We start from the raw sequence: 23,172 nt of genomic DNA, 5'->3' as shown, positions 1-23,172 counted from the left end.
AAATAAAAGTCTGTCTCATATCGACGCCTGTCTCTGATAGAAGACGGGTCAGTTCAGCAGGTAAAAAATAAAATAATTTAAAAAAAAAATAAAACCCCGGAGCTGCTATTGGAGAGTTTACAGTAATATCTATACAGCCTCTCAGAGAAGAGGAGAAAATACATGAAACACTTGACTTCACTCTGTTTTTCATGAGTTGAAATAAAATGTTTTACTTCACTTCTGAGGAAAAAAGTTGTGTCATTTATCAGCCACAGTGACGAACACACTTTAAAGGGATTGTTCAACATTTTGGCGAATTGGCCCATTGCCATAATCCCTATAGTTATAGCAGTAGGTTTTTTACCTTTAATTGTCAGTGCAAGCTATTTTTAGAGCGGCGGAGCAGAGCCGTGAGCTGCTCAGAGCTACGCTACGGAGGCTCATGGGATTTCTTGGTTTCCCTCATCAAACTCATCAAATACACAATCCAACAACTCCACAACGCTCTGGTGGACAAGTTGTGAACTGCACATTCACCACGCTATGAGATAATAACACAACGTTACCAGACAGAGTTGTTTTAGAGGGAAATTCATGCAAAACCGCTGATGCGCGTTGCCTTCAGGGACAGTTTTTCATCAAGCAGTCTCTGTATTTACCTCTAAAACAACAACAAGTCTTGTTTTGGAGTTGTTGGATTGTGTATTCTGCTCCGCCGTTCTAAAAACAGCTTGCACCGACAATTAAAGGTAATGAACCTACTGCTATGACTATAGGGATTATGGCAATGGGTCAATTTGCCAAAATGTTGCACTATCCCTTTAATAGAAACATTTCATCCAAACTCTAATCTAAAAGCTTCTTGTTTAATCACAATAAATGGTGGATATGTGACGTTGAAATCGACCTAAAGGGATGAAACAGACGACCTCACAGGAGCCAACATGGCCGCCCTGACTGACCCTCTCTGTGGAGTTAAACCAACTGTAACATCTGGACAGTAAACCTGACGATGGTCTGATGATTTCAGCTCATGAAGAAAAGTGTTTGTGTGTTTTATATTTCTGGTGTAAACAGAGAAAGCAGCGTCTCAGTGGAGAGAGGCCAAACGGGGTTTAGAGGAGAAAAGTTTGAGAGCCGGAGATCGATCGTCTGCTCTTTGTTCTCGGAACTTCTCCTCCACATGAAAACGTCTGAAAACAAAACCAATGAAACTGAATCGAAAGCAGCGACTTCCTGTCACCGGTGGTACGGTTCAGGAGTATTGACGACGGAGACGCAGCGTCCTCCGTCTTTGGGTATGGATCTAGACTCAGACTCACCCTGGACTCGATCAGTCTGGCTTTCTCCAGCTGAGCCTCCTTCAGCATCTTCTCCATCTCCTCGATCTTCAGACAGTCCACTCCTCCCACACTGAGGACACACACACACCACAGCATTAACACTCATTTTTAACCTCCAACAGGAAACATCAACATCCAAACTCTGCATTTAACTATAAACTACAACTTTATTTAACCCTTTATTAAGAGTCTCTTTCTGTTTTTCTCTCTCCTAGTCTCTTTGTGTATTAAAGCTTGTCAAACCTCAGTCAACATCAAGTCATTAACATCCTTTTTTTTCCAGGACAAACTGGGCTTTCAGAAAATATTCATCCAATAGTGGTGTGATATGAATATAGAAAAAGCTATATGATCAGAAAAATAAAGTAAAAATAAAAAAACGGACTATAAATTTCACATATATTTGTTGGAAACACACAGGAAATTATTATAAACTTGTTCTTTGAGCTCTTGGGGATTAGAGGGAAAAGAATAAAGGCTCTAACTATGATACAAAATATTATTATTTACATTATTTACAAGGTCTTAGATGTCTAAAATGCGTAAATGTCAATCTACGCATTATTTATTGCATCTACGGCTGATTTTCTGATAATCGCGATCAGGAAAGGCAACAGAGCATCAACTATCTGGATGTAAATGAACTCTATCTCGCACACAGGTCCCCTTCTGGACACAGATGTCTGTCCAACAACTCCACAACGCTCTGGTGGACAAGTTGTGACCTGCACATTCACCACGCTATGAGATAATAACACAACGTTACCAGACAGAGTTGTTTTAGAGGGAAATTCATACAAAACCGCTGATGCGCGTTGCCTTCAGGGACAGTTTTTCATCAAGCAGTCTCTGTATTTCCCTCTAAAACAACTCTGTCTGGTAACGTTGTGTTATTATCTCATAGCGTGGTGAATGTGCAGGTCACAACTTGTCCACCAGAGCGTTGTGGAGTTGTTGGATTGTGTATTTGATGAGTTTGATGAGGGAAACCAAGAAATCCCATGAGCCTCCGTAGCGTAGCTCTGAGCAGCTCACGGCTCTGCTCCGCCGTTCTAAAAACAGCTTGCACCGACAATTAAAGGTAACGAACCTACTGCTATGACTATAGGGATTATGGCAATGGGCCAATTTGCCAAAATGTTGAACTATCCCTTTAACTAGAACCAGTGGATCTGGGCCTGGTTCATCAGACTGGACCTGGTCCTGGCAGGACCAGGTTCAGTCTGATGAACCGGTTTGATCCTCCCTCTCAGACTTCAGGCTGAGCTTGTTGTGTTTGTGCGGCTGCGGCTCAGAGCAGGTGAACATTCACTCTGAAAAATTGATGTTATTGTTGCTGAGAGAAAATCTGATGAAATCTGGTTTCTTCACTTTCTGTTCAGCAGCAAAACAACATCTCCAGTCTTCAGTTTTCAGTTTTCAGTCTGGCTGCAGCTCCCGGCTTTAATCACTCGTCTCTGTCTGTCCCACCGCCCAACACGAGGCGTTCACTGACAGCTTCTATAACCAGCCCCGATCAATTACCGTCTGCTAAGAGCTGCTTTATTTTAAAAAACAACAACAACAAGAAGAACAAGAGCTAACGCCGGGGGTTTCTGATTCTGACGTCTCGGCCTCAAACCGGTCTCATCATGAACTTCAACTCTTCACCGACTCGTCTCTCTGAGTTTAAAAGGTACATTCCTCACATCTCAAGCAACTCCATGGTATTTTTCATGCTGCATTCACGTGAAATTGGGCAGCCGCTGCACGTAACGGCATAAACAAGCCTCCATGTACAACATATTGTCACGCCTGTATTGTTTTGCCTTGTGCTGGCGGACCATTTGTTTAAATAGAGGCTTGTTTATCCTGTTACATGCAGCGTCTGTTGTCTGTCTGACGTCTGCCCCATTTCAGGTGAACGCAACATCACGAATACGTTCAGATATGCAAACGCACCGCTAGATGGGGGGAATTCCTACACATTATACCTTTAAAGGGACATTGTGTAGGAATTCCTCCCATCTAGCGTTGCGATTGTATATCGCAAGCAACTCAGTCGTATTTTTCATGCTGCATTCACGTGAAATTGGGCAGACGGCAGACGGACGACAGCCGCTGCAGGTAACGGCATAAACAAGCCTCTATGTAAACAAGTGGTCCGTCAGCACGAGGCAAAACAATACACGTGACAATATGTTGTCATGGCGATGTGGTATTGTTGACCTGACCCACGTTTTACCGGCTTTCTCTGGACTTCTGTGACTAAAATGACGTCTGGTTTGTTAACGACGGCCGTCTGCCCGACTGCAGGTGAATGCAGCATCGACTTTTGAATGAAATAATCGATTTTCCTGAATAGATAACAGGAGAAGTTACACAATGTCCCTTTAAGTCTTGACTTTAAAACAAAGCAAAAGAAACAGAAACAGAGCGATCATCAGCAGCAGCAGCTCTGGTCGTTTCTGAATATCTGACTCTGGAGAGTCGTGAAGAGGAAAAGGAACAGATGTTCTGCAAATGGAGCGAGCTGTGGATAAAGACTCGAACTGGAGGGGAGCAGAGTGTGTGTGTGTGTGTGTGTGTGTGTGTGTGTGTGTGTGGTTCCTGGTGAACATTACTGATTCATTCACTGCGTCTTTTTCTCTGAGAAACATTTTTCAAACCTGAACTTTTTCTTTGTTGCGTTTGAGGAAACTCTTTTTTTTTAACGAGATCGTGACGAATTGATTTGACTCTACTGAACGTTTACTGAATCTGTTCCATCTTTTTTGCTGTTTTTTTATCTCCAGAGTTGAGTTTAAATGATTTTAAACTGAGACATCTCTCTCATACAGTATGAATACGTCTCAGTAACACTTTGCTTCATATATGTTCATTTACTTTGTGTTAACCTGCTGTCGTCTGAGCTGTGTGATCAATGTAAATGTGTGAGACGACGACGACACTGTTTTAATATAAAACAAATGAATCTGAACCGTTTTCCATTAAGTAACAGAATGAAAAAAACAGAAAACATTCAAGTATTATTCTCCAGTTCAGCTTTGACTCTAAATGCCGATTCATTCCTAATTTGTTATTTAGTAAATTAAGACAATAAGGAAACTGACAGATTAAGAGCCCGTCCACATGGACACGAGCTTCAGTGAATCTGCAAGAGCTTTTTTTTTTTAGCGTTACTTGTCTTATTCCTTGTCAAAATGTCTAATTTCTAGTCAAAACGAATCCCTTTCCACTTAAAATAAGACTCATCACCAAAAAAAACTTGTTTTTAAATCATTTTCACTTGTTTCAAACCAATTTTCATTTGAAATAGGAAGTAAAAGTAGTAGTAATCTGCCAGTGAAAGTTTTTTGTGCTTGTAATAAGAAAGAAAAACAGATTTTTCTACTTATTTCAAGTGAAAAAAAGTTTGAAAAAAGTAAAAAGTGTCTAAAAACAAGTTACTTTTTAATGTGACGAGTCTTATTTTAAGTAAAATGAGACATTTTGACTAAAAATAAGACAAATATTCTTGGTAAGATTTTGAGTTTTTGCAGTATAATGCAATAAATGTGTAATAAATATTTAAATTACAAAAAAAAAGAAGAAGTACCTGGACATGTTGTCTGGCGAGCAGGCCGAGTTGTTGCCCGTGGAGACGCTGGTGTCCATGCTGTCGGAGCTCTCCAGGCTCAGCGTGTCGTACGGCTGCTCTCCGGCCGACGGCGGCTGGTGGTGCAGGATGGAGTGGTGCATCATGGGAGCTGTGGCGGCGGCGTGGTGGCCGAGCGTGGGGCTGTAGGCCATGACGGGGGAGTAGGAGGAGGACGGCGAGGAGGACGAGGCCGCCATGAGGAGGGTCTGGGAGCCGTGCAGCGCCTCCCACTGGCACTGAGCCTCGGCCGCCGCGCGCTGCTTCAGCTCGGCCAGACGGCGCCGCTGCTCCTCGATCACCTGGTGACCTGGAGGAGGAGGAGGAGGAGTTAGAGGGTCTGAGCCGGTTCAGAGCTGAACTACCAGAACCAGGAGCAAAACCAGAACCAGAACCAGAAAGACCAGAAACAACATAGCCTCATAAACCAGCCTCTCCCGGAAATGCATTTCATATCATTTCTGAGGGAGAGTCTGGCCTCATTCCCCCTATAAGCGTTTGGGCTGGGCGGGAGTAGTAGTGATGACAGACAACCCCATTCAGCCAATCAGCAAGTTGGTGTAGGACGAATCGCCTTGTTGTTTACAACTACTTCTGGGTAGAAAAACAGCATTCTAACAATAGTGACGGACGAGATTTTCGCTATATTTATCTAATTTTTCATGTCACTATATCACCGTTTACACTAATCTGATGTTTGTAAAGTCTATAAAACCAATGATTGGACAAATATTACTATTTATGTGTGCACATTTTTGTAATTAGTCACGGTTATCAGAGATTAGCCGGGCTAACGGTTAGCTACCTGTTTAACTTTAATAACTCAGTGACTCAATAAACGCTCCATGAAAAAATATTTTCTCCAGCGGATATCTGAGTTACAACATGACTGAGCTAACTGGAGTAGTTTCATGTCGTGTCCGACAACGGGAGGGTTTTAACAGCTGACGTCCTGGTGTTAGCTTAGCTACCGCCGTTAGCTTAGCTGCCGCCATTAGCTTAGCTACCGCCGTTAGCTGTCCCTGTCAGCTGAGCCACTGATGCTTTCTAGACACTGTGATTCCCCCAAACTGAATAAATACAACACATAGCAACACAAAACACACACACAGAAATAGTAATGTTTCTTCAATCATTTCAGATTTGTCTAAACGGTGATAGGGCGTGAAAAATATGATATATAGCTAAACTCTCGTTCGTTACTGTTGATCTCATTCAAATTACGTGCTGGTTTTCTACCCGGAAGTAGAATGTAAACAACAAGGAGATTCGGTCTGTAGTGACGGGGCTTTGCACCAGTCGGTCCCTGATTGGCCAACGTGCTGTGTCAATCACAGCGGCGACGCTGATTGGCTCGGCCTTCTGAGGGTTTCAGGCCAAACGCTTACAGCGGGGATGAGGCCAGACTCTCCCTCAGAAATGAAATGAATTGCATTTCCGGGAGCGGCTGGTTTACGAGGCTGGAAACAACCAGGACCAGAACCAGAACCGGGAGCAGGACCAGAACCAGGAGAGAAGAAGAGGAGGAAGAGGATCTGCTTCGGTTTGGACCTGAACACCGTCACCTGCCCGTAAAGACCTGAAGCAACCAGAACCAGAACCAGAACCAAAACTAGGACCAGGACCAGAACCAGAACCAGTAGCCCACACCTCAGGACTGTGAACCATGCACCTCACATACATACACCCCTCCACCTCCACCTGCTCCGTCTGAGGCGCTCCACATGCAACATTCATCCTCCACCAGCAGGAAAAAAAAAAGAAAAAAAAACGTTCATGGAAGATTGATGGAAGAAAGAAAAGAGAGTTTCTGTGTTTCAGATAAAAGAAAAGATGAAAAGAAATGGGAGGGGGCGGGTTAATGACACACAGAAGAGATGAAGAGATGAAGAGGGAGGAGGAGGAGGAGGAGGAGGTGAAGACTGGGTCTGTCGTGGTAAACGCTGCCTTTGATGGATAAACCAACAGCACTAACAGTCTGAACTACAGGTTCAACTTCCCCTGAGCTCAGGGACTTTCACTGAATCTCTTTAAGGTTTAAGGGGGAAAGAAAAAGTTAAGTCATTAGCAGCAGCAGCAGATTAAAATTTGACTGTTGCCATGGAAACCGTGGATTTGCTTCAACAGCATCAAAATGTGCGCGTGATTAAAAAAAAACGTGTCGACACCACGTCAGGTAAACGTCACTTTAAGTGATTTCTTAAGGGTTAAATGGGCGTTTTAAGGAAAACGTAACTAAACTAAACTTGAACATTGACTAATTAAGGAAAATCTTAACTTTTAATTTAAAATGTAATTTTTTTGGACCCCAGGAATAATAGTCGTCACCATTGTGACAACTAATGAGGATCCACTTAACAATAAACACAGGGTTTAATTTCTCCTTAGCTAAGGGAGGTCAGTAAATGTGTTGCACAGAATCTAATTAAGTTTTTCTGTAGTTAAGGAAAAACAGTTAACAGTTCCCCTTAACTTTATTGTTAAGGTGTTTTTTTGACTTTAAGTGGTTCCATAAGGGTTAAATGAGCATCTTAACGTGTTTATGAGGAAACTTCAACTTAGACAAATTAAGGAAAATCTTAACTTAGGCTATAAAGGGAAAACTAAAGACTAGGACTTCTAGTGTTTTTGTGCAACTGGCTCCAAACACCTTAAGTTTTCCACTTAGCTCTGACACACAAGGTTTAATTCCTCCTTAGCTGAGGGAGTTCAGTAAATGTGTTGCACAGAATCTTTTTCAGTTTTTCTGTAGTTAAGAAAAACAAGTTAACAATGTTGTAAATGAGTTCCTCGTCGTCTCCTGGCTGCAGCTCATTCATCATTTTCTTTTATTTATCGCCATAGTTACAGGAAGCTACAGCGAGGCTTCTGATTGGCTATTGGATGATCGATAATAAACAAACAGAGGAGGACGAGGGGTTAATGTCAGACCCAGAGTGAGGGGGAGGAGGAAGAGGAGAGAAGAAGAGGAAGAGGAGGAGAGAAAAAGAGGAGGAGGAGGAGGAAGAGGAAGAGGAGGAGGGGAGAGAAGAAGAGGAGGAAGAGGAGTAAGAAGAGGAAGAGGAGAAAGAGGAGGAGGAGGAAGAAGAGGAGGAGGAGGATGAGGAAGAGGAGGAGGAGGAAGGAAGGGGGAAAGAAGAAGGAGAGGAGGAGGGAGAAGAGGAGGAGAAAGAGGAGGAGGAGAAGAGGAGAAGAGAAGAGGAGGAAGAGGAGGAGGAGGAATGAAGAGGAAGAAGAGGAGGAGGAGGAGGAATGAAAGGAAGAGGAGGAAGAGGAGGAAGGAAGGGGGAGAGAAGAAGAGGAGGAGGAGGAGAAGGAGGAGGCGGAGAGAAGAAGAGGAAGAAGAGGAGGAGGAGGTATGAAAGGAAGAGGAGGATGAGGAGAAGGAGGAAGAGGAGGACAAATGAAGAGGAGGAGGAAGAGGAGGAGGAATGAAGAGGAAGAAGAGGAGGATGAGGAGGAGAAGGAGGAAGAAGAGGAGGAGGAAGAAGAGGAGGAGGAGGAGGAAGAGGAGGAGAGAAGAGGAAGAGGAGGAGAGAAGAAGAAGAGGAGGACAGAAAAAGAGGAGGACAGAAAAAGAGGAGGAAGAGGAGGAAGAGGAGAGAGGAGGAAGAAGAGGAAGAGAGAAGAAGAAGAGGGGAGAAGAGAAGAGGAGGAAGAGGAGGAGAGAAGAAGAGGAGGAGGAGGAGAAGAGAGGAAGAAGAGGAGGAGAGAGGGGAAGAGGAGAAAGAGGAAGAGGAGGAGAAGGAAGAGGAGGAGGAAGAGAGAGGGGAAGAGGAGAAAGAGGAAGAGGAGGAAGAAGAGGAGGGGAGAAGAGAAGAGGAGGAAGAGGAGGAGGAATGAAAGGAAGAGGAGAGAAGAAGAGGAAGAGGAGGAGGAATGAAAGGAAGAGGAAGAGAAAAGGAAGAGGAGGAGAAATGAAGAGGAGGAGGAGGAGAGAAGAGGAGGAGAGAAGAAGAGGAGGAGGAGGAAGAGGAGGAGAGAAGAAGAGGAGGAGGAAGAGGAAGAGGAGGAGAGAAGAAGAGGAGGAGGAGGAAGAGGAGGAAGGAAGAGGGAGAGAGAAGAAGAAGAGGAGGAGGAGAGGAGGAGGGAGAGAAGGAGGAGAAAGAGGAGGAAGAAGAGGAGAAGAGAAGAGGAGGAAGAGGAAGAAGAGGAGGAGGAGGAATGAAAGGAGGAGCGAAGAAGAGGAGGAAGAGGAGAGAGGAGGAAGAAGAGGAGGAAGAAGAGAAGAGGAGGAAGAGGAGGAGGAGAAGGAGGAACATCTGGAGCAGTGAGCTCTACCTGCTGAGTCGACATCATCGACTCTGCTGCTGCTGCTCATCGGCTCTGTGATGTCACACACACACACACATGAGGACAAACCTGAGCTGGTGTGTGTGTTTATGTGTGTGTTTGTGTGTGTGTGTGTGTGTGTGTGTGTGTGTGTGTGTGTGTGTGTGTGTTTATGTGTGGGCGGCAGTTAACAAACACCAGACAGCTTCGCTCTGATCCATTTAGTCAAACAGCAGCGACGCATGAGGAGAATCGCTCCTCCAACACACACACACTTTAACACACACACACTTTAACACAAAGTGAACATCTGTTGCCAGGCGACCAGGTTGTTTACTTGGAGCCGTTAAAGCAGCAGTTTTTCACCGTTTAGTGAAAAGTCTCATCAGCTCTCACACTCAACTGGAACATTTATTCATGTGCACATCTGTCAACATCTGTGTGTGTTTCTGAAACGCGCCACAAACTACACAATAAACTACACAATAAACACGTAAGTTGAGCCACAGAGATCAAACTTATTACTCACACATCTCTTAGCAACAGGATCAGATTATAACAGATATAACATGTTTTATTTAATTCAACTTTACATGATGACTGAACTACGTGTATTAACCTTGTGTGACAAAATCTGAACTTTAAACTGTCACTTTAATTATATTTAATCTATCATAATTATCACTGGATTTGTTTTGCTTCTTCACGTTTTTGTGTGTAATGCTTAATAGTGTGTACTTATTATAAAGTGTTAAAATATATTATAACACATATTTGCAAAAACTCAAAATCTTTCCAAGAATATTTGTCCTTTTCATTGTCAAAATGTCTAATTTCTAGTCAAAACTAATCTCTTTCCACTTAAAATAAGACTCATCACCTAAAAATTAACTTGTTTTTAAATAATTTTCACTTGTTTCAAACTCATTTTCACTTGAAAAAAGTAGAAAAATCTGCCAGTGAAAGCAAGTGTTTCGTGCTTGTAATAAGAAAGAAAAACTTGCTCCACTATCAGATTTTTCTACTTATTTAAAGTGGAAAATATGCTTGAAAGAAGTAAAAAGTCTAAAAAAAAAGCTTTTTATGTGATGAGTCTTATTTTAAGTAGAATTAGATTTGTTTTGACTAGAAGTGAGACATTTTGACAAGAAATAAAACAATTATTCTTGGTAAGATTTTGAGTTTTTGCAGTGTGAGACTTTGGTCCGTGTTGAGATCGTTGCTCCTTTAAATTCCTGTTAAAAAGTGAATGAGCGTCTCGGGGTCACTGACCTTTCTGCTGCAGGGCGAGCTGCCGCTTGGTCTCGATGTCCTGCAGAGTGGCAGCCAGGTTCCTGGGCAGACTGCCGGTGCTGTTGGCCACCAGCAGGGGGCTCTGCACACACACACACACACACACACACACACACTGGGTCAGGACACCTACAGTATGGACGTCTATGGAACAGACTGCCTGAAGACTTGAGGAGAGCAGAGAATCTCGACATTTTTAAAAGCAAACTGAAGACCTACCTTTTTAGCCTTGCTTTTAACTGATTCTTATGATTCCTATCATCATAAAAGATTCAATTTAACTTTTTTTTTACTTTTTTTTTTTTACTCTTATTATCTTTTTTATTCTATTTTAATTCATTCATTTTTATTCTATTTTATCCCACTACACCTGTCTACGTATTTCTTCTCATATTATCTATTTTACTTCATTTTATCTATAGTGTTTTCCCCGTTGCAAATGATTGAGTGTAAGATAGCGTTTCCCCGATGTCTCTAAAATCCAATGTTCTCAAATTATTGTGTGAATGTGTATGTGAATGTGAATGTATGTTTCTCTCCCAAATATGTTCCCTATGTTCCTATGTCTCTACCTTGGAGCTGGAGTTGCGTCCCAGAGTGGCCGCTCCGTGCTGCAGCGGGGAGGACGAGCCGGACTTGGGCTGCTGCTGATGTTGATGTTGATGATGATGATGATGATGATGATGAAGAGGCAGACCTGGATCGCTGTCCAGCTTCGAGCGGAAAACCTGAGGAAGAGGACGGACGTCATCAACATGAGGAGTCAGAGTTACAGTAAAGAACCAGCCCAGTGAGACGGGGGGACGAGGACGTTAGAGGACGATCATCACCGTGGTAACCAGGTCAAACGTCTGATCGCTGACGGAGTGAATAGTAAATAAATAACAAGCTGCATGAACAATATCAGTGGCAACAACAGAAAACAGACAAACACACGAGTTAAAAGCACAAATTGCTCTTGATCAAGATGCAGCATTCATGGGCTGTGGGATCTTTCAGCTTTAAAAGTTATAACATGAAGCTTTGTCCACATTAAAACAACTGGAGCTGAATCAATGATTTTAATTATCAACAGTCAAGTTTTTAATTCACCTTTTAAAGATGTATGTTTAGTTTATAACTCTATATTTTGAAGTGGAACTGCTTTATTCAGTGTTTCCCTCCGGTTGGTACTGTATGTTGTAGAGAAGAGGACACATCTGGATAACTGACAGCCTGATGAACATCTGGTTCATCAGCTGCTGCCTCATATTCAGTGTCGGTAAAAACATTTTATTATTATCACCTGCTCTGTTTGTTTGTAAAACCTAAAAAAAACAGCGACACTGAAGGATCCAGACTGGAGACGGAGCTGAGGACAACAACTCCCATGATGCCACGCTTCTTCCTCATAACATCACCAAAGGCCCTGTATCTAAGTCTGCGTTCGACTGCACTCGGAAGTCAGAAAGGTCCGACCTCCAAATCGGAAAAATGCAATTATAGAACGGCCCTTGAACTCGGGACTCCGACTCGGGGATTCGGGTAGGATCCAAGCAGCCCGATTCGGTCGGAATTACGCCAAAGCAAAATGGCGTCGCACTTTCTCCTCAACTTTTACTGTTATGTGTCGTCTAATTTAGCATTTCTGTTACTAAAAGTGTAGAATTACTTTGCAGTGGCATTTCCATTCCCACTCTGTTCATTTGTGATTTAAAAAGGTCTGTGCGCGCATGTAGTAGGGACGAAAAACACACGTTCTCTCTCTCCCTTATGCAGCCGATGTACTTGCCCAGCCGTACTTATTGATGCTCGAAAGAAAGACATCCAAACAAACATCAGCTTACTGTGGCCGGCCATGCACGCAATGAAACACATTTACCTCCTTAGTCGGAATTTCTGACTCGGATCTTGGAGTGCAATCAAATGCAGCATTATAGTTATTTATAAAACAGAGGGTTTTGGAGCTAACGTCTGGAGAGGTGGGACTAGTTTTTTCACAGTGAGGCTATTTTATTGGATCATATGTATTTCTGGTTGAATAAAACTACATGGAATTGATTGCGTATCCCTCTTTCATATTGTCGTTATTGGTAACAGTTTTGCGGCCTGTCGTGATATATTGCTTAAATAGTTTAGGTTGAGAGACAGGACTGTAATTATGATGTGAATGCAGCGCGATTAAAACACACACACACATGGATCCACCTTCCTCTGTGGATGTGAGTGAACTGCAGCATGAAGGACGAGTGGGAGAAACACAGAGGAGGAGAGGAAGGAGAAGGAGAGGAAGAAGGAGAAGGAGAGGAGGAGGAAGAGGAGGAGGAGGAAGAGGAGGAAGAGGAGACCCGTGTACCTGCAGCACAGGCCTTCGGGCCGACAGAGACTTGGTCGGTAGAGGAGGAGGAGGATCAGACATCAGCTCCTGGTACCACTGCTCTAAGTCTAGTCTGGGAGGCTGAGGAGGAGCAGGAGGAGGAGAGGAGGAGGAGGAGGAGGAGGAAGAGGAGGAGCAGGAGGAGGAGAGAGGAGGAGGAAGGAGGAGGAGGAGGAGGAGGAGGAGGAGGAGGAGGAAGGAGCAGGAGGAGGAGGAGGAAGAGGAGGAGGAGGAGGAGCAGGAGGAGGAGAGAGGAGGAGGAAGGAGGAGGAGGAGGATAGAGGAAGGAAGGGGGAGAGAAGAGGAGGAGGAGGAGGAGGAGGAAGGAGCAGGAGGAGGAGGAAGAGGGAGGAGGAAGGAGGAGGAGGAGAGGAGGAGGAGGAGCAGGAGGAGGAGGAGGGAGAGGGAGGAAGAGGAGGAGGGAGAGGAAGGAGGAGGAGGAGGAAGGAGAAAGAGGAAGGAGGAGGAAAAAAGAGGAGGATGAAAGAGGAGGAGGAGAAAGTGGAAGGAGGAGGGAGGAGGACACAGGAGGAAGAGGAAGAAGGAAGAGGAGGAGGAGGAGAGAGGAGGGCGAGAAGGAGGAGGAAGGAGGAGAAGGAAGGAAGAGGAGGAGGATGAAGGAGAAAGAGGAAGGATGAGGAGAGAGGAGGATGAGAGAGGAGGAGGAGGAGGAGGAAGGAGAGGAAGAGGGAGGTTGAGTAAGGAGAAAAAGGAAGGATGAGGAAGAAGAAAGAGGAAGGAGGAGGAGGAGGAGGAGGAGGAGGAGGACGGAGGGTTGAGGAAGGAGAAAGAGGAAGGAGGAGGAGGAAGGAAAAAGAGGAAGATGAAAGAGGAGGTTGGAGGAGGAAGGAGGAAGAAGAAGGAGGAGGGGGAGGAGAGAGGAGGAGGAGGAAGAGTAAGGAGGAGGAGGAAAAATGGAAGGAGGTATGGGAGGAAGAGGAAGGAGGAAGGAGGAGGAAGGAGAGAAAAGAGGAAAAGATTAGAAAGCATCCCGTTGCAGCATCGAGGGGAGAAACATTTGTTTTACAAACTTTATACAAAAACTGTAATTAAGACTTTTTTTAAATTAAATATCTGAACATGACGTCGTCAGCTGCTGCTGCGTCGTCGTGGTTACCCTCCTCGTGCCCTGCAGCCGTCTGGGAGTTAATTCACTTTCTGCTGCAATGACCCAGTTTCTACTGTAAAGTTTCTCTTTCTCTGCAGCAGCAACGACGACGATGCTGCTTCACTCACTTAGTGTTTTACTTTTATTTATTTATTCTAACCCTCAGTCTCAACAGCTGCTTACATAACTCAGCTCTCACTAACACGACCGTCATGCAGCTGGTAACACTTTATATCTCTATAACGCATTATAATCATACTTATAATGAGATATAATGCAGTTATAGCACTGTATAACTATAGTTATAAACACTCATAAATGATCATAATGCTTTATAACAATAACCATAACACACTATAAAGTATTTTATTATGACTTATAAGGTCAGGTATTATAATACGTTATAATTGTTAGTAACTCGCTGACAATGCTCACATCGATAATACATTATATATATAGTTATAATGTGTTATAATTGTCTTATAAACTTGTATAACTATCATTATAAACACTCATAAATGATCATAAGGCTTTATAACAATAAGCATGACACATCATAGAGCATTTTAAAATGGCTTATAAGGACAAGTATTATAGAGTTATAATGCTCTATAATGTGTTATTATAGATTATTATATTATTATTGTTATAAAGCCTTATGATAATTAATGATAGTTATGCACATTTATAAGCCAATTATAACACATTATAACTATATTTATAATGCATTATCGATGTGGACATTGTCAGCGAGTTACTAACAGTTATAACGTATTATAATACCTGACCTTATAAATCATGATAAAATGCTTTATAGTGTGTTATGATTATTGTTATAAAGCATTATGATCATTTATGAGTGTTTATAACTATAATTATACAGTGCTATAACTGCATTATAACTCATTATAAGTATGGTTATAATGCATTATAGAGATAGGCGTCAAATAAAGTGTTACCCAGCTCATAAATGTGTTTTTATTCAGAATGCAGCTAGGCAACAACTATTAGAAGAATCTGAAGATAAAGAAGAAAAAAAATGAAATCAAAGGTGATGTGCTTTGTGAGTTGTTTTAGAGGGAAATGATGATGACTGATGATGAAAAACTGTCCCTGAAGGCAACGCGCATCAGCGGTTTTGCATGAATTTCCCTCTAAAACAACTCTGTGTGGTAACGTTGTGTTATTATCTCATAGCGTGGTGAATGTGCAGGTCACAACTTGTCCACCAGAGCGTTGTGGAGTTGTTGGATTGTGTATTTGATGAGTTTGATGAGGGAAACCAAGAAATCCCATTAAAGTTTTTAATGAACAGAAACCTCTTCTCACATTTGTACAGTATGTTGTTGTATTTACTGCAAATTCTCAATTAAAAGTCGGGTCTGTTTCTATTTTCTACAAGTTCTTGTGAATGAACAAAACGTGTGTGTGTGTGTGTGTGTGTGTGTGTGTGTGTGTGTGTCAGGAGGAAACAGGGAGGAAAGCACACACACCTCCACAGAGAGAGAGAGGGAGGAGCCGTGAGGAGAGGGGAGGAGGCAGGAGAAGGCGGAGGAGGGGTCTACCGCTCCGGACTGCAGGGGCTGGCGGAGCGGGGAGGTGGGGGACGACTCCACCTTCGGCATCCCATAAATCTGATTCAACTGTCCCACCGTCACATACTCCTTCACACACACACACACACACACACACAGGTGAAGAGGAGAGAGAGAGAGAGGTGTAAGGACAGGAGGAAACACGTCAGCTGACCTGAGGAGTGAAGGGAGGAGGAGGAGGAGGTGAAGGGGTTAAAACACACAGCAGGAGGCGTCAACACACACACACACACACACGCGCGCGCTGGACGTCGGGGTTGGAGCGACAGAAGCAGCCGACAGCGTCACATCACTCAGCTCTGACCTGCTGTGGTCAGTTTGATTATTGATCTGGTTAGAATCGACCCTTTGGTAAGTCCCGCCCTCCACGGTTACTGTTGCTAGGTTGGACAAACAATGGTTAACTCCCATTGGAAACCATTGAAAATTAGGCAGATTTAAATTGCTTGTAAGGAAAATTAGAATTTGCCTAACTAATATATCAGAAAAATGGTGTCCGTGATAGAAGACAGACGTGGCTAAAGAGCATTACGTGACTTTTCCGAAAAGTGGTGAAAAAAATCATTGTTTTGGTCACTCACTAGCTAGTTAGTTAGCTAACAACGCTAGCTAACGTTAGCTAGAAGCTAACACTTCTCCCGTTTCTCCTCGTAAAACTTCACAAAGTTCAAAAGACATTAGCAACAGTATGTTACGTTTGCTAGATGACTTTGAAGGTTAAAGTAACATGTATATTATATACATAAGTATGTTTTTTTACGTTATAGTATGTTTATTGATGTCAAGGGTTTGGGGAATGGGATAATAATGACTCCTAGTGGGGCGGATTAGCTGAACAATCGTTCACTTTGTGATAAAAGCATGAAATTATGTGTTGGTGAATGTGTTTCAAACAAATCTGGATATTGGGCCACCTCAAAAGCGCCCCCTAGTGGCCGTGGCAGCCGTTTGTTATGCAAATAAATGAATGATCAATATAAACTTAACTGCCCTTTTAGTAATACCAACTGGCGATGTATTGTATATTGTTGGAAAGCCTGATTAGTCACCTTTACAACGAGGTACAGATTGTAAGGATCGTGCATTCATGGAAGGAGCAACAGGGCTAAACGTGTGGGTAGCGCCCCCCCAAAAATGTGCATCCCCTGTGGGGCAGATTAGCTCAATAAATCACAAGAATTGTATATTTTGTGATAGACGCACAAAATTTTGTGGATGTGTTGGTGGATATGTTTCAAACATTTTTGGTTTTTAAGGACCCTTAAGATGTCTACTTAAGATTTTTGCTTGTTGCCCAGGTCAACTAATGTTCCATGGGGGTTTTTTGCCGGCCATTTTGAATTTCTGTCCGCACGAATGGCAATTTTCATAACTCCTAAACCAGTCATCATACAAAGACAAATGAACACACTTTTTCCGATAATTATGACACCGTAAAGTAACGGTATCATCATCATCTTCATCATCATCAGTGACCTCAGCAGCAGAGAGAGAGTGAGCTCATGCACCACGACACAGTCAGTCAGTCTGATTGGCTACAGACCAGCAGGGGGCGCAGCAGCAGGACGACACAACAGAGGGGCCGGGGTCAGAGGTCAGGGGTCAGGGGTCAGAGGTCAGACAGACAGGAAGTGATGGTACCTCGCAGGCGCCAGCTAACGCAGCATCTATGGCGAACGAGCGGCTGCGTGCGGCGGCAGCGGCCGGCGAGCTGCTGCTGCTGCTGCTGCTGCTGCTGCTGCTGCCGTCACCGTGGGCGACGGACATCTTACAAACGTCCGACAGCCTCAAATAGTCCTGAAGCCGGCGGCCGACAACGGGCGAGACAGGGATGAGAAGCCATGAGGACGATGTACACACACTCACACACACACACACACACACACATATACACACACATACTACATATATACTGTATGTATAGAAAGAGAAGCACAGAAACAAACATCCCATAACGCTTTGAGCTTTTCAGTTTGGAGGTGACGTCATCAGACTTCAAACAACCAGGTCCAGGTTTTTATCTGGTGTTTGTTGTTGTCGTGTCGGGTTCAAGATGCAGAGAGTGTGTGTGTGTAAAATAAAGACGAACAGCAACACGATTCATATTTAAACTTAAGTGAAACTGGACCAACAGAGGTGAAGTACTCCACTAAAGACGATGTCGTCTGAAAGTTACTGTGCTTAATTATCAATAATTAAAGGTCCCATATACATAATACTGTAGTAATGTAAAGGGACAAAGTAAAGATAGATGGGCATTAGATATTTGGGGTAAACCAAAGCTGTGTGAAATAAAACAGGCATTTGGCCCAAAAAACTATGTTTTGTATAATTTGTTTAAAAAGAAAAGATCCCTGTGTGCTCTATGAGAGCTGGTATTCTTGGTCTTCATATCGAGACAGGCAGAGATGTTGGCACAGCAGAAGACGATAGAATTTATGTGACATCCAAGAGGTGGAGAATGAAATTCATTTTGTGTTCTACTGTCCTTTTTATGACTCTATAAGACAAAAATAGTTTAGTAAAGTGGATCCAAATAACTTATCTTTTTCAGGTGAATATTTTTGCATTTTCTTTATTTGTTGAAAAGGCTTGGGCAATGAGACGAAGAGCGATATATAGTTGAGTACTGAAAGTAATCTTAATCGTTTATTTACTGTATGTGTCACACCTGTGTGGCAGGTAACACCAACAGGAAGGGCCGTCTAGTCTTTTTTGGTATTTGTCATTAAATGTGTCTTGTAATTTCATATTGGTGGCATGACACGAAAATGTATTTTATTTCTAGGCTGTTTCTAGACATTACTACGCAATTAATTGTTATTTTTTGACATTATTACGCAATTAATTGTTATTTCTTGGTTGTTTTTTGACATTAATACACAATTAATTGTAATTTCTTGACTATTTCTTGACATTACTGTGCAATAATTGTTATTTCTAAGCTATTTCTTGACATTAATAACCAATTACTATTTCTTGACATTATCATGTAATTAACAGCCTGTAAATTAAAGGTTTACCAACTTTTTGTTTTCTGGATCAACACTTCGGATCAGTTTGACATATGGGACCTTTAAGATCTGGTGAACAACGACACAGAACAGTGACCAGGACACTGACGGTGCAACACAAGGACCTTGTTTTGGGGAAGCGGAGGTGGGGGGGGGGGTGAGTTGCACATAGAGAAAGCAGGGGGGGTAGAGGAGGGGCGGGGGGGCGTAGCGGGCTTCATGCACAGCAGCGTTACTGTACGTTAGTCCGTTACCTCGGTGGGGCTGCTGGGGTACAACTGACAGGAGGGGGGGGGGTGTAAGTAGGAGGGAGGGGCCTGACAGAGGGAATGCTGGGAGGAGAGGACGTCCTCCAGCAGCAGCTCCGCCTCGCTGATGTGGAGCATTTCCTGTTACACAGTCGACAGGGACACAAGGCGCTTTAATCAGTCTGTGTGTGTGTGTGTGTGTGTGTGTGTCTGTCGCTGGCCGTCGCTCTGCTGTGTGCGACCAACATCTCAGTTACATCAGTTAACTGTCATTAAAGGGTAAATACCGTTTTTTTTACAATCTGGACCTTATTTCTAGCATAAAATACGATCATTTTTTCACCCAGATAACTTTGGTGTCATTACAAGTGGTTGTGATGAAATTATCTCCAGCCGAGAGCCGCGTATATCCGTATAATGGAGTCTACAGGGCAGCAGAATGCAGCCTCTAAATAACACATTATCTACAGAGAAACTCCTTCATTTCACCAATATTTAGTTCTGATAGGCTAGTGCTATTCCCCTCTGAGTCCGGGGTTAGCTGTTATCAACATCCGGGGTCTGTAGGTTGACCTACTGACCTCTGACCTGGATGATGTCATCTCTGAGCACCGCGCGGCTCATTCTGATAATAATCATTCTGCTTCGGCATTCGGGTCCATTTTTATCTCAACCAGCCGGAGCTTTAGTGAGTCCAGGTTGAGGAGAGGAAGCCTGTGGAAGCTGAACTTCATCCAGCTGCTCATTTTGTTCTGACAAGTCGGAAACACGCAGAAACGAACCGTAGCATTAGCGGTAGCAACAAGCCGCACCGCGGTTGGAGATGACATCATCCAGGTCAGAGTCAGTAGGTCAACCTACAGACCCCGGATGTTGATAACAGCTAACCCCGGACTCAGAGGGGAATAGCACTAGCCTATCAGAACTAAATATTGGTGAAATGAAGGAGTTTCTCTGCAGATAATGTGTTATTTAGAGGCTGCATTCTGCTGCCCTGTAGACTCACAATATACGGATATACGCGGCTCTCGGCTGGAGCTCATTTCATCACAACCACTTGTAATGACACCAAAGTTATCTGGGTGAGGAAATGATCGTATGTTATGCTAGAAATAAGGTCCAGATTGTAAAAAATGGTAATTATCCTTTAACTCTGGATCCGTCTGATCACAGCGACAGATCAGGAGGTCAGTGAGGTTGAGTGTGTGTGTTTTTTCACTGATCACACACACACTCTGAGGCTCGGCGGTGTCTCACCTCTCTCATTGCGGTGGACGACTTGGGGAAGCTCTTCCCTCCCGTCAGGCTGTGGTATCTCTTCTCCAGGGCCGAGAGCCGCTCCTTCTCCTGCAGCGTCACAACATCAGTCAGGAGACACTTCTAGTGTTTGATACTTAGACAGGTTCTCTGTGGTTATTTATCTGCGACTTTTTATTCTTTCATCTTTGTGTTTAAAGGAATAGTTCAACAAAAAATGAAATAGTACTCATGCTGATGAATACTCCAGAGTAGTTTTTTATTCATCAAAGTGCATCTGGAGACCCAGGAGGCCGGTTCGTAGTCCAACCAAAACTTTATATGAGAGTCAATAGGGCCCAACACAAAAACGTCCATAAAACTACACAAAAACCATTTAATATTCCTCCACACTGCTCGTCCACTGCAATCCAAGTGTCCTGAAGGGATATAGTCCAGAGTTTACTGGAAACAGGACTATTTAGGCTGTAAAAATGTCCTAAATGAGGTTGTTTCCAGTAAACTCTGGACTATATCCCTTCAGGACACTTGGATTGCAGTGGACGAGCAGTGTGGAGGAATATTAAATGGTTTTTGTGTAGTTTTATGGACGTTTTTGTGTCAGTCGCTATATTAATCTCAAATTAAGTTTTTGTTGGACTACGAAGCGGCCACCTGGGTCTCCAGATGAACTTTGAGGAATAAAAAACTACTCCGGAGTATTCATCAGCATGAGGGTGAGTCACTAATGACGAAACGAATTTCATTTTTTGGTGAACTATTCCTTTAGTGAAAGCAGCAACTTTGCCCCTAAGATTTGAGACGGTGCAGGTAAATCTTTCATCTACTTGCTCATGTGCAAACAGTTAATTTGATGTTTTTTTGGTGAAACATGGAAAAGCACGGCTATAAGTATCTGTAATCTGTCGTCACAGATGTCGGGCCGATGTGTGTGTGTGTGAGGATCATGAATGAAAAGGAAATGTGAATATTTTTGTTTTGCATGTTGAGCGCCTTGTCCCTGTGTTTATGAACTCACCTTCTGCAGCATTTGCAGTGCGAGCGTCCTGTCTTTACTGAGCCGCTCGCACTCCTGAGACGCCTGCAGGCTGAGCTGGTTGGCCTGGTTCTCCAGAGCCGACACCTTCTCCTGCAACAAACAAACACAACAATCATTTGATTAAATCTTTAATGTAAACTGTATCAACATCAGAGGAAGTGTAAACACACACTGAATACCTGAGTCTGTTTTTTTCATTCCAAAAACTCAAAATCTTACCAAGAATATTTATTTATACTAGACTTATTTCTACTCAAAACAATCTCATTATACTTAAAATGAGACTCATCACATAAAAAGTAGCTTGTTTTTAGACACTTTTTACTTCTTCCAAGCATATTTTCACAAAATCTGGTAGTGGAGCAAGTTTTTCTTATTACAAGCACAAAAAACTTGCTTTCACTGGCAGATTTTTCTACTTATTTCAAGTGAAAATTATCGAAAAACAAGTACATTTTTAGGTGATGAGTCTTATTTTAAAGTCTTGCCTCACTCCTGAGTCCATGACCAGCAGATAGACACCATCCTTTCGACTGTGCGTGCAGTAACAAGGGAGATAGAGCCGTATCGCCCGTAATTAGCTTAGCTCAAACACTGGAAGTGTATAGGTAGTGTTAGCCTGCCTCCTACCCGAGCTGAAATCAGCAGTCAGAAGCTGATTTCATTTTAGCTCTAAACTCTGTAAATATATCACTTTATCGACATTTCAAACATGTTTAGATGAGAAAGTAGCCGTTTAGATCAGCAGTGTGTCGTTAATTTGTCTAAATACCAGCTGTTTACAATTTTGTTCAGACGAATTAGGCGCTACTCAAGCTAGCCGTTGTGACCAACGCACTTCCGGTTACTTTCACAAAATAAAACACCCGTTGCCCTTCTACAGAAAACCATGAGGATAGAATTTGTGCTTTTACTTTGAAACAGGAAGCTAACCTACCCTCGATGTAGCTAGCTTGAACCAAAATAAACCGTCTTTGCTTGAACCCTCCGTTTTGACCGATCTCGTCCCGTTACCGGCATTTGACCGCTCGAGAGTTTTGTCAGCTCTGAGACGAAGATCGGCCCGCCGGTTTCCGTTTAGAGTTGCTGAAGAGTTTCTCTGATGACTTTAGGTGGAGGCAGGCTAACACTACCCATACACTTCCAGTGTTTGAGCTAAGCTAATTACGGGTGATACGGCTCTATCTCCCTTGTTACTGCACGCACAGTCGAAAGGATGGTGTCTATCTGCTGGTCATGGACTCGGGAGTGAGGCAAGACTTTAAAATAAGACACGAAATGACTAGAAATTAGACATTTTGTCAAGAAAAAGGACACATTTTCCCGACCTTCCTCTTGGCCACGCTGCCGTGGTACTCGGCTCGCTCCTGCAGAAGCTGCTGACTGATGGTCTCTCTCTCCTCCTCCAGGCTGCTCTCTCTCTCCAGCTGCTGGAACTCCAGGTCCTCAAACTTTTTGGTTCCCGCTTCCAACGTGTCACCGTCCTGATGGAGGAAACACACACAGACACACACATAGACGTAATCAGTGGTGAAATCATATACAGTATAATGGAAAACTCTCTGCTCACTCTGAAGCCATCCACTGTTCCCAGACCAGCGTGAAAAGCAGGAAACACTGTGATGTTTGTCTCTGAAACATCTTCCCAGCCCAGATCAAGCTGGTTTTGGTTTTGGTTTTTAACGTTGGGGGGGTTGGGGAGTTTGGGGGGTTTAATTAAGCAGACAGCCGTGACGAACATGCTCCTACTGCAGCACAGGCACCAGTGTGTGTGTGTGTGTGTGTGTGTGTGTGTGTGTGTGTGTGTGTGGTACAGTGAGGGAGGGGTCGGTCACTTCAACTGGAAGAATATTTAAAACACACACCCTGTAAACACCACCCTAAAAAACCTGACTATAAAGGGACATTTCAACATTTTGCCATAATCGCTATAGTCATAGCAGTAGGTTCATTACCTTTAATTGTCGGTGCAAGCTATTTTTAGAACGGCGGAGCAGAGCCGTGAGCTGCTCAGAGCTACGCTACGGAGGATCATGGGATTTCTTGGTT

At 43.3% G+C, this 23,172-nt stretch overlaps 1 protein-coding gene across 1 annotated transcript in view; it reads right to left on the bottom strand.

The window, feature by feature from the left end:
• Nucleotides 1–23,172, bottom strand: part of phldb1b (pleckstrin homology-like domain, family B, member 1b) — a 146,956-nt gene that overhangs the window by 14,853 nt on the left and 108,931 nt on the right. Inside the window, exons 13-23 of the mRNA XM_085796635.1 lie at nucleotides 22,452–22,607; nucleotides 21,103–21,213; nucleotides 20,085–20,174; nucleotides 18,834–18,968; nucleotides 17,207–17,362; nucleotides 15,464–15,634; nucleotides 12,842–12,943; nucleotides 11,079–11,234; nucleotides 10,486–10,588; nucleotides 4,903–5,251; nucleotides 1,305–1,395 (exon numbers count right to left, since the gene is read on the bottom strand). Of these exons, the coding sequence (XP_085652761.1) occupies nucleotides 1,305–1,395; nucleotides 4,903–5,251; nucleotides 10,486–10,588; nucleotides 11,079–11,234; nucleotides 12,842–12,943; nucleotides 15,464–15,634; nucleotides 17,207–17,362; nucleotides 18,834–18,968; nucleotides 20,085–20,174; nucleotides 21,103–21,213; nucleotides 22,452–22,607 (1,620 nt within the window). The remainder of the gene's footprint in view (nucleotides 1–1,304; nucleotides 1,396–4,902; nucleotides 5,252–10,485; nucleotides 10,589–11,078; nucleotides 11,235–12,841; nucleotides 12,944–15,463; nucleotides 15,635–17,206; nucleotides 17,363–18,833; nucleotides 18,969–20,084; nucleotides 20,175–21,102; nucleotides 21,214–22,451; nucleotides 22,608–23,172) is intronic.

The sequence above is a fragment of the Trachurus japonicus genome, chromosome 13 (assembly GCF_045865225.1).
Source record: "Trachurus japonicus isolate A0001 chromosome 13, Traja_1.0".
Taxonomy (NCBI): Eukaryota; Metazoa; Chordata; class Actinopteri; order Carangiformes; family Carangidae; genus Trachurus; species Trachurus japonicus.
The sequence above is the reverse complement of the archived record's forward strand: the minus strand, read 5'-3'. Positions and strand labels throughout refer to the sequence as shown.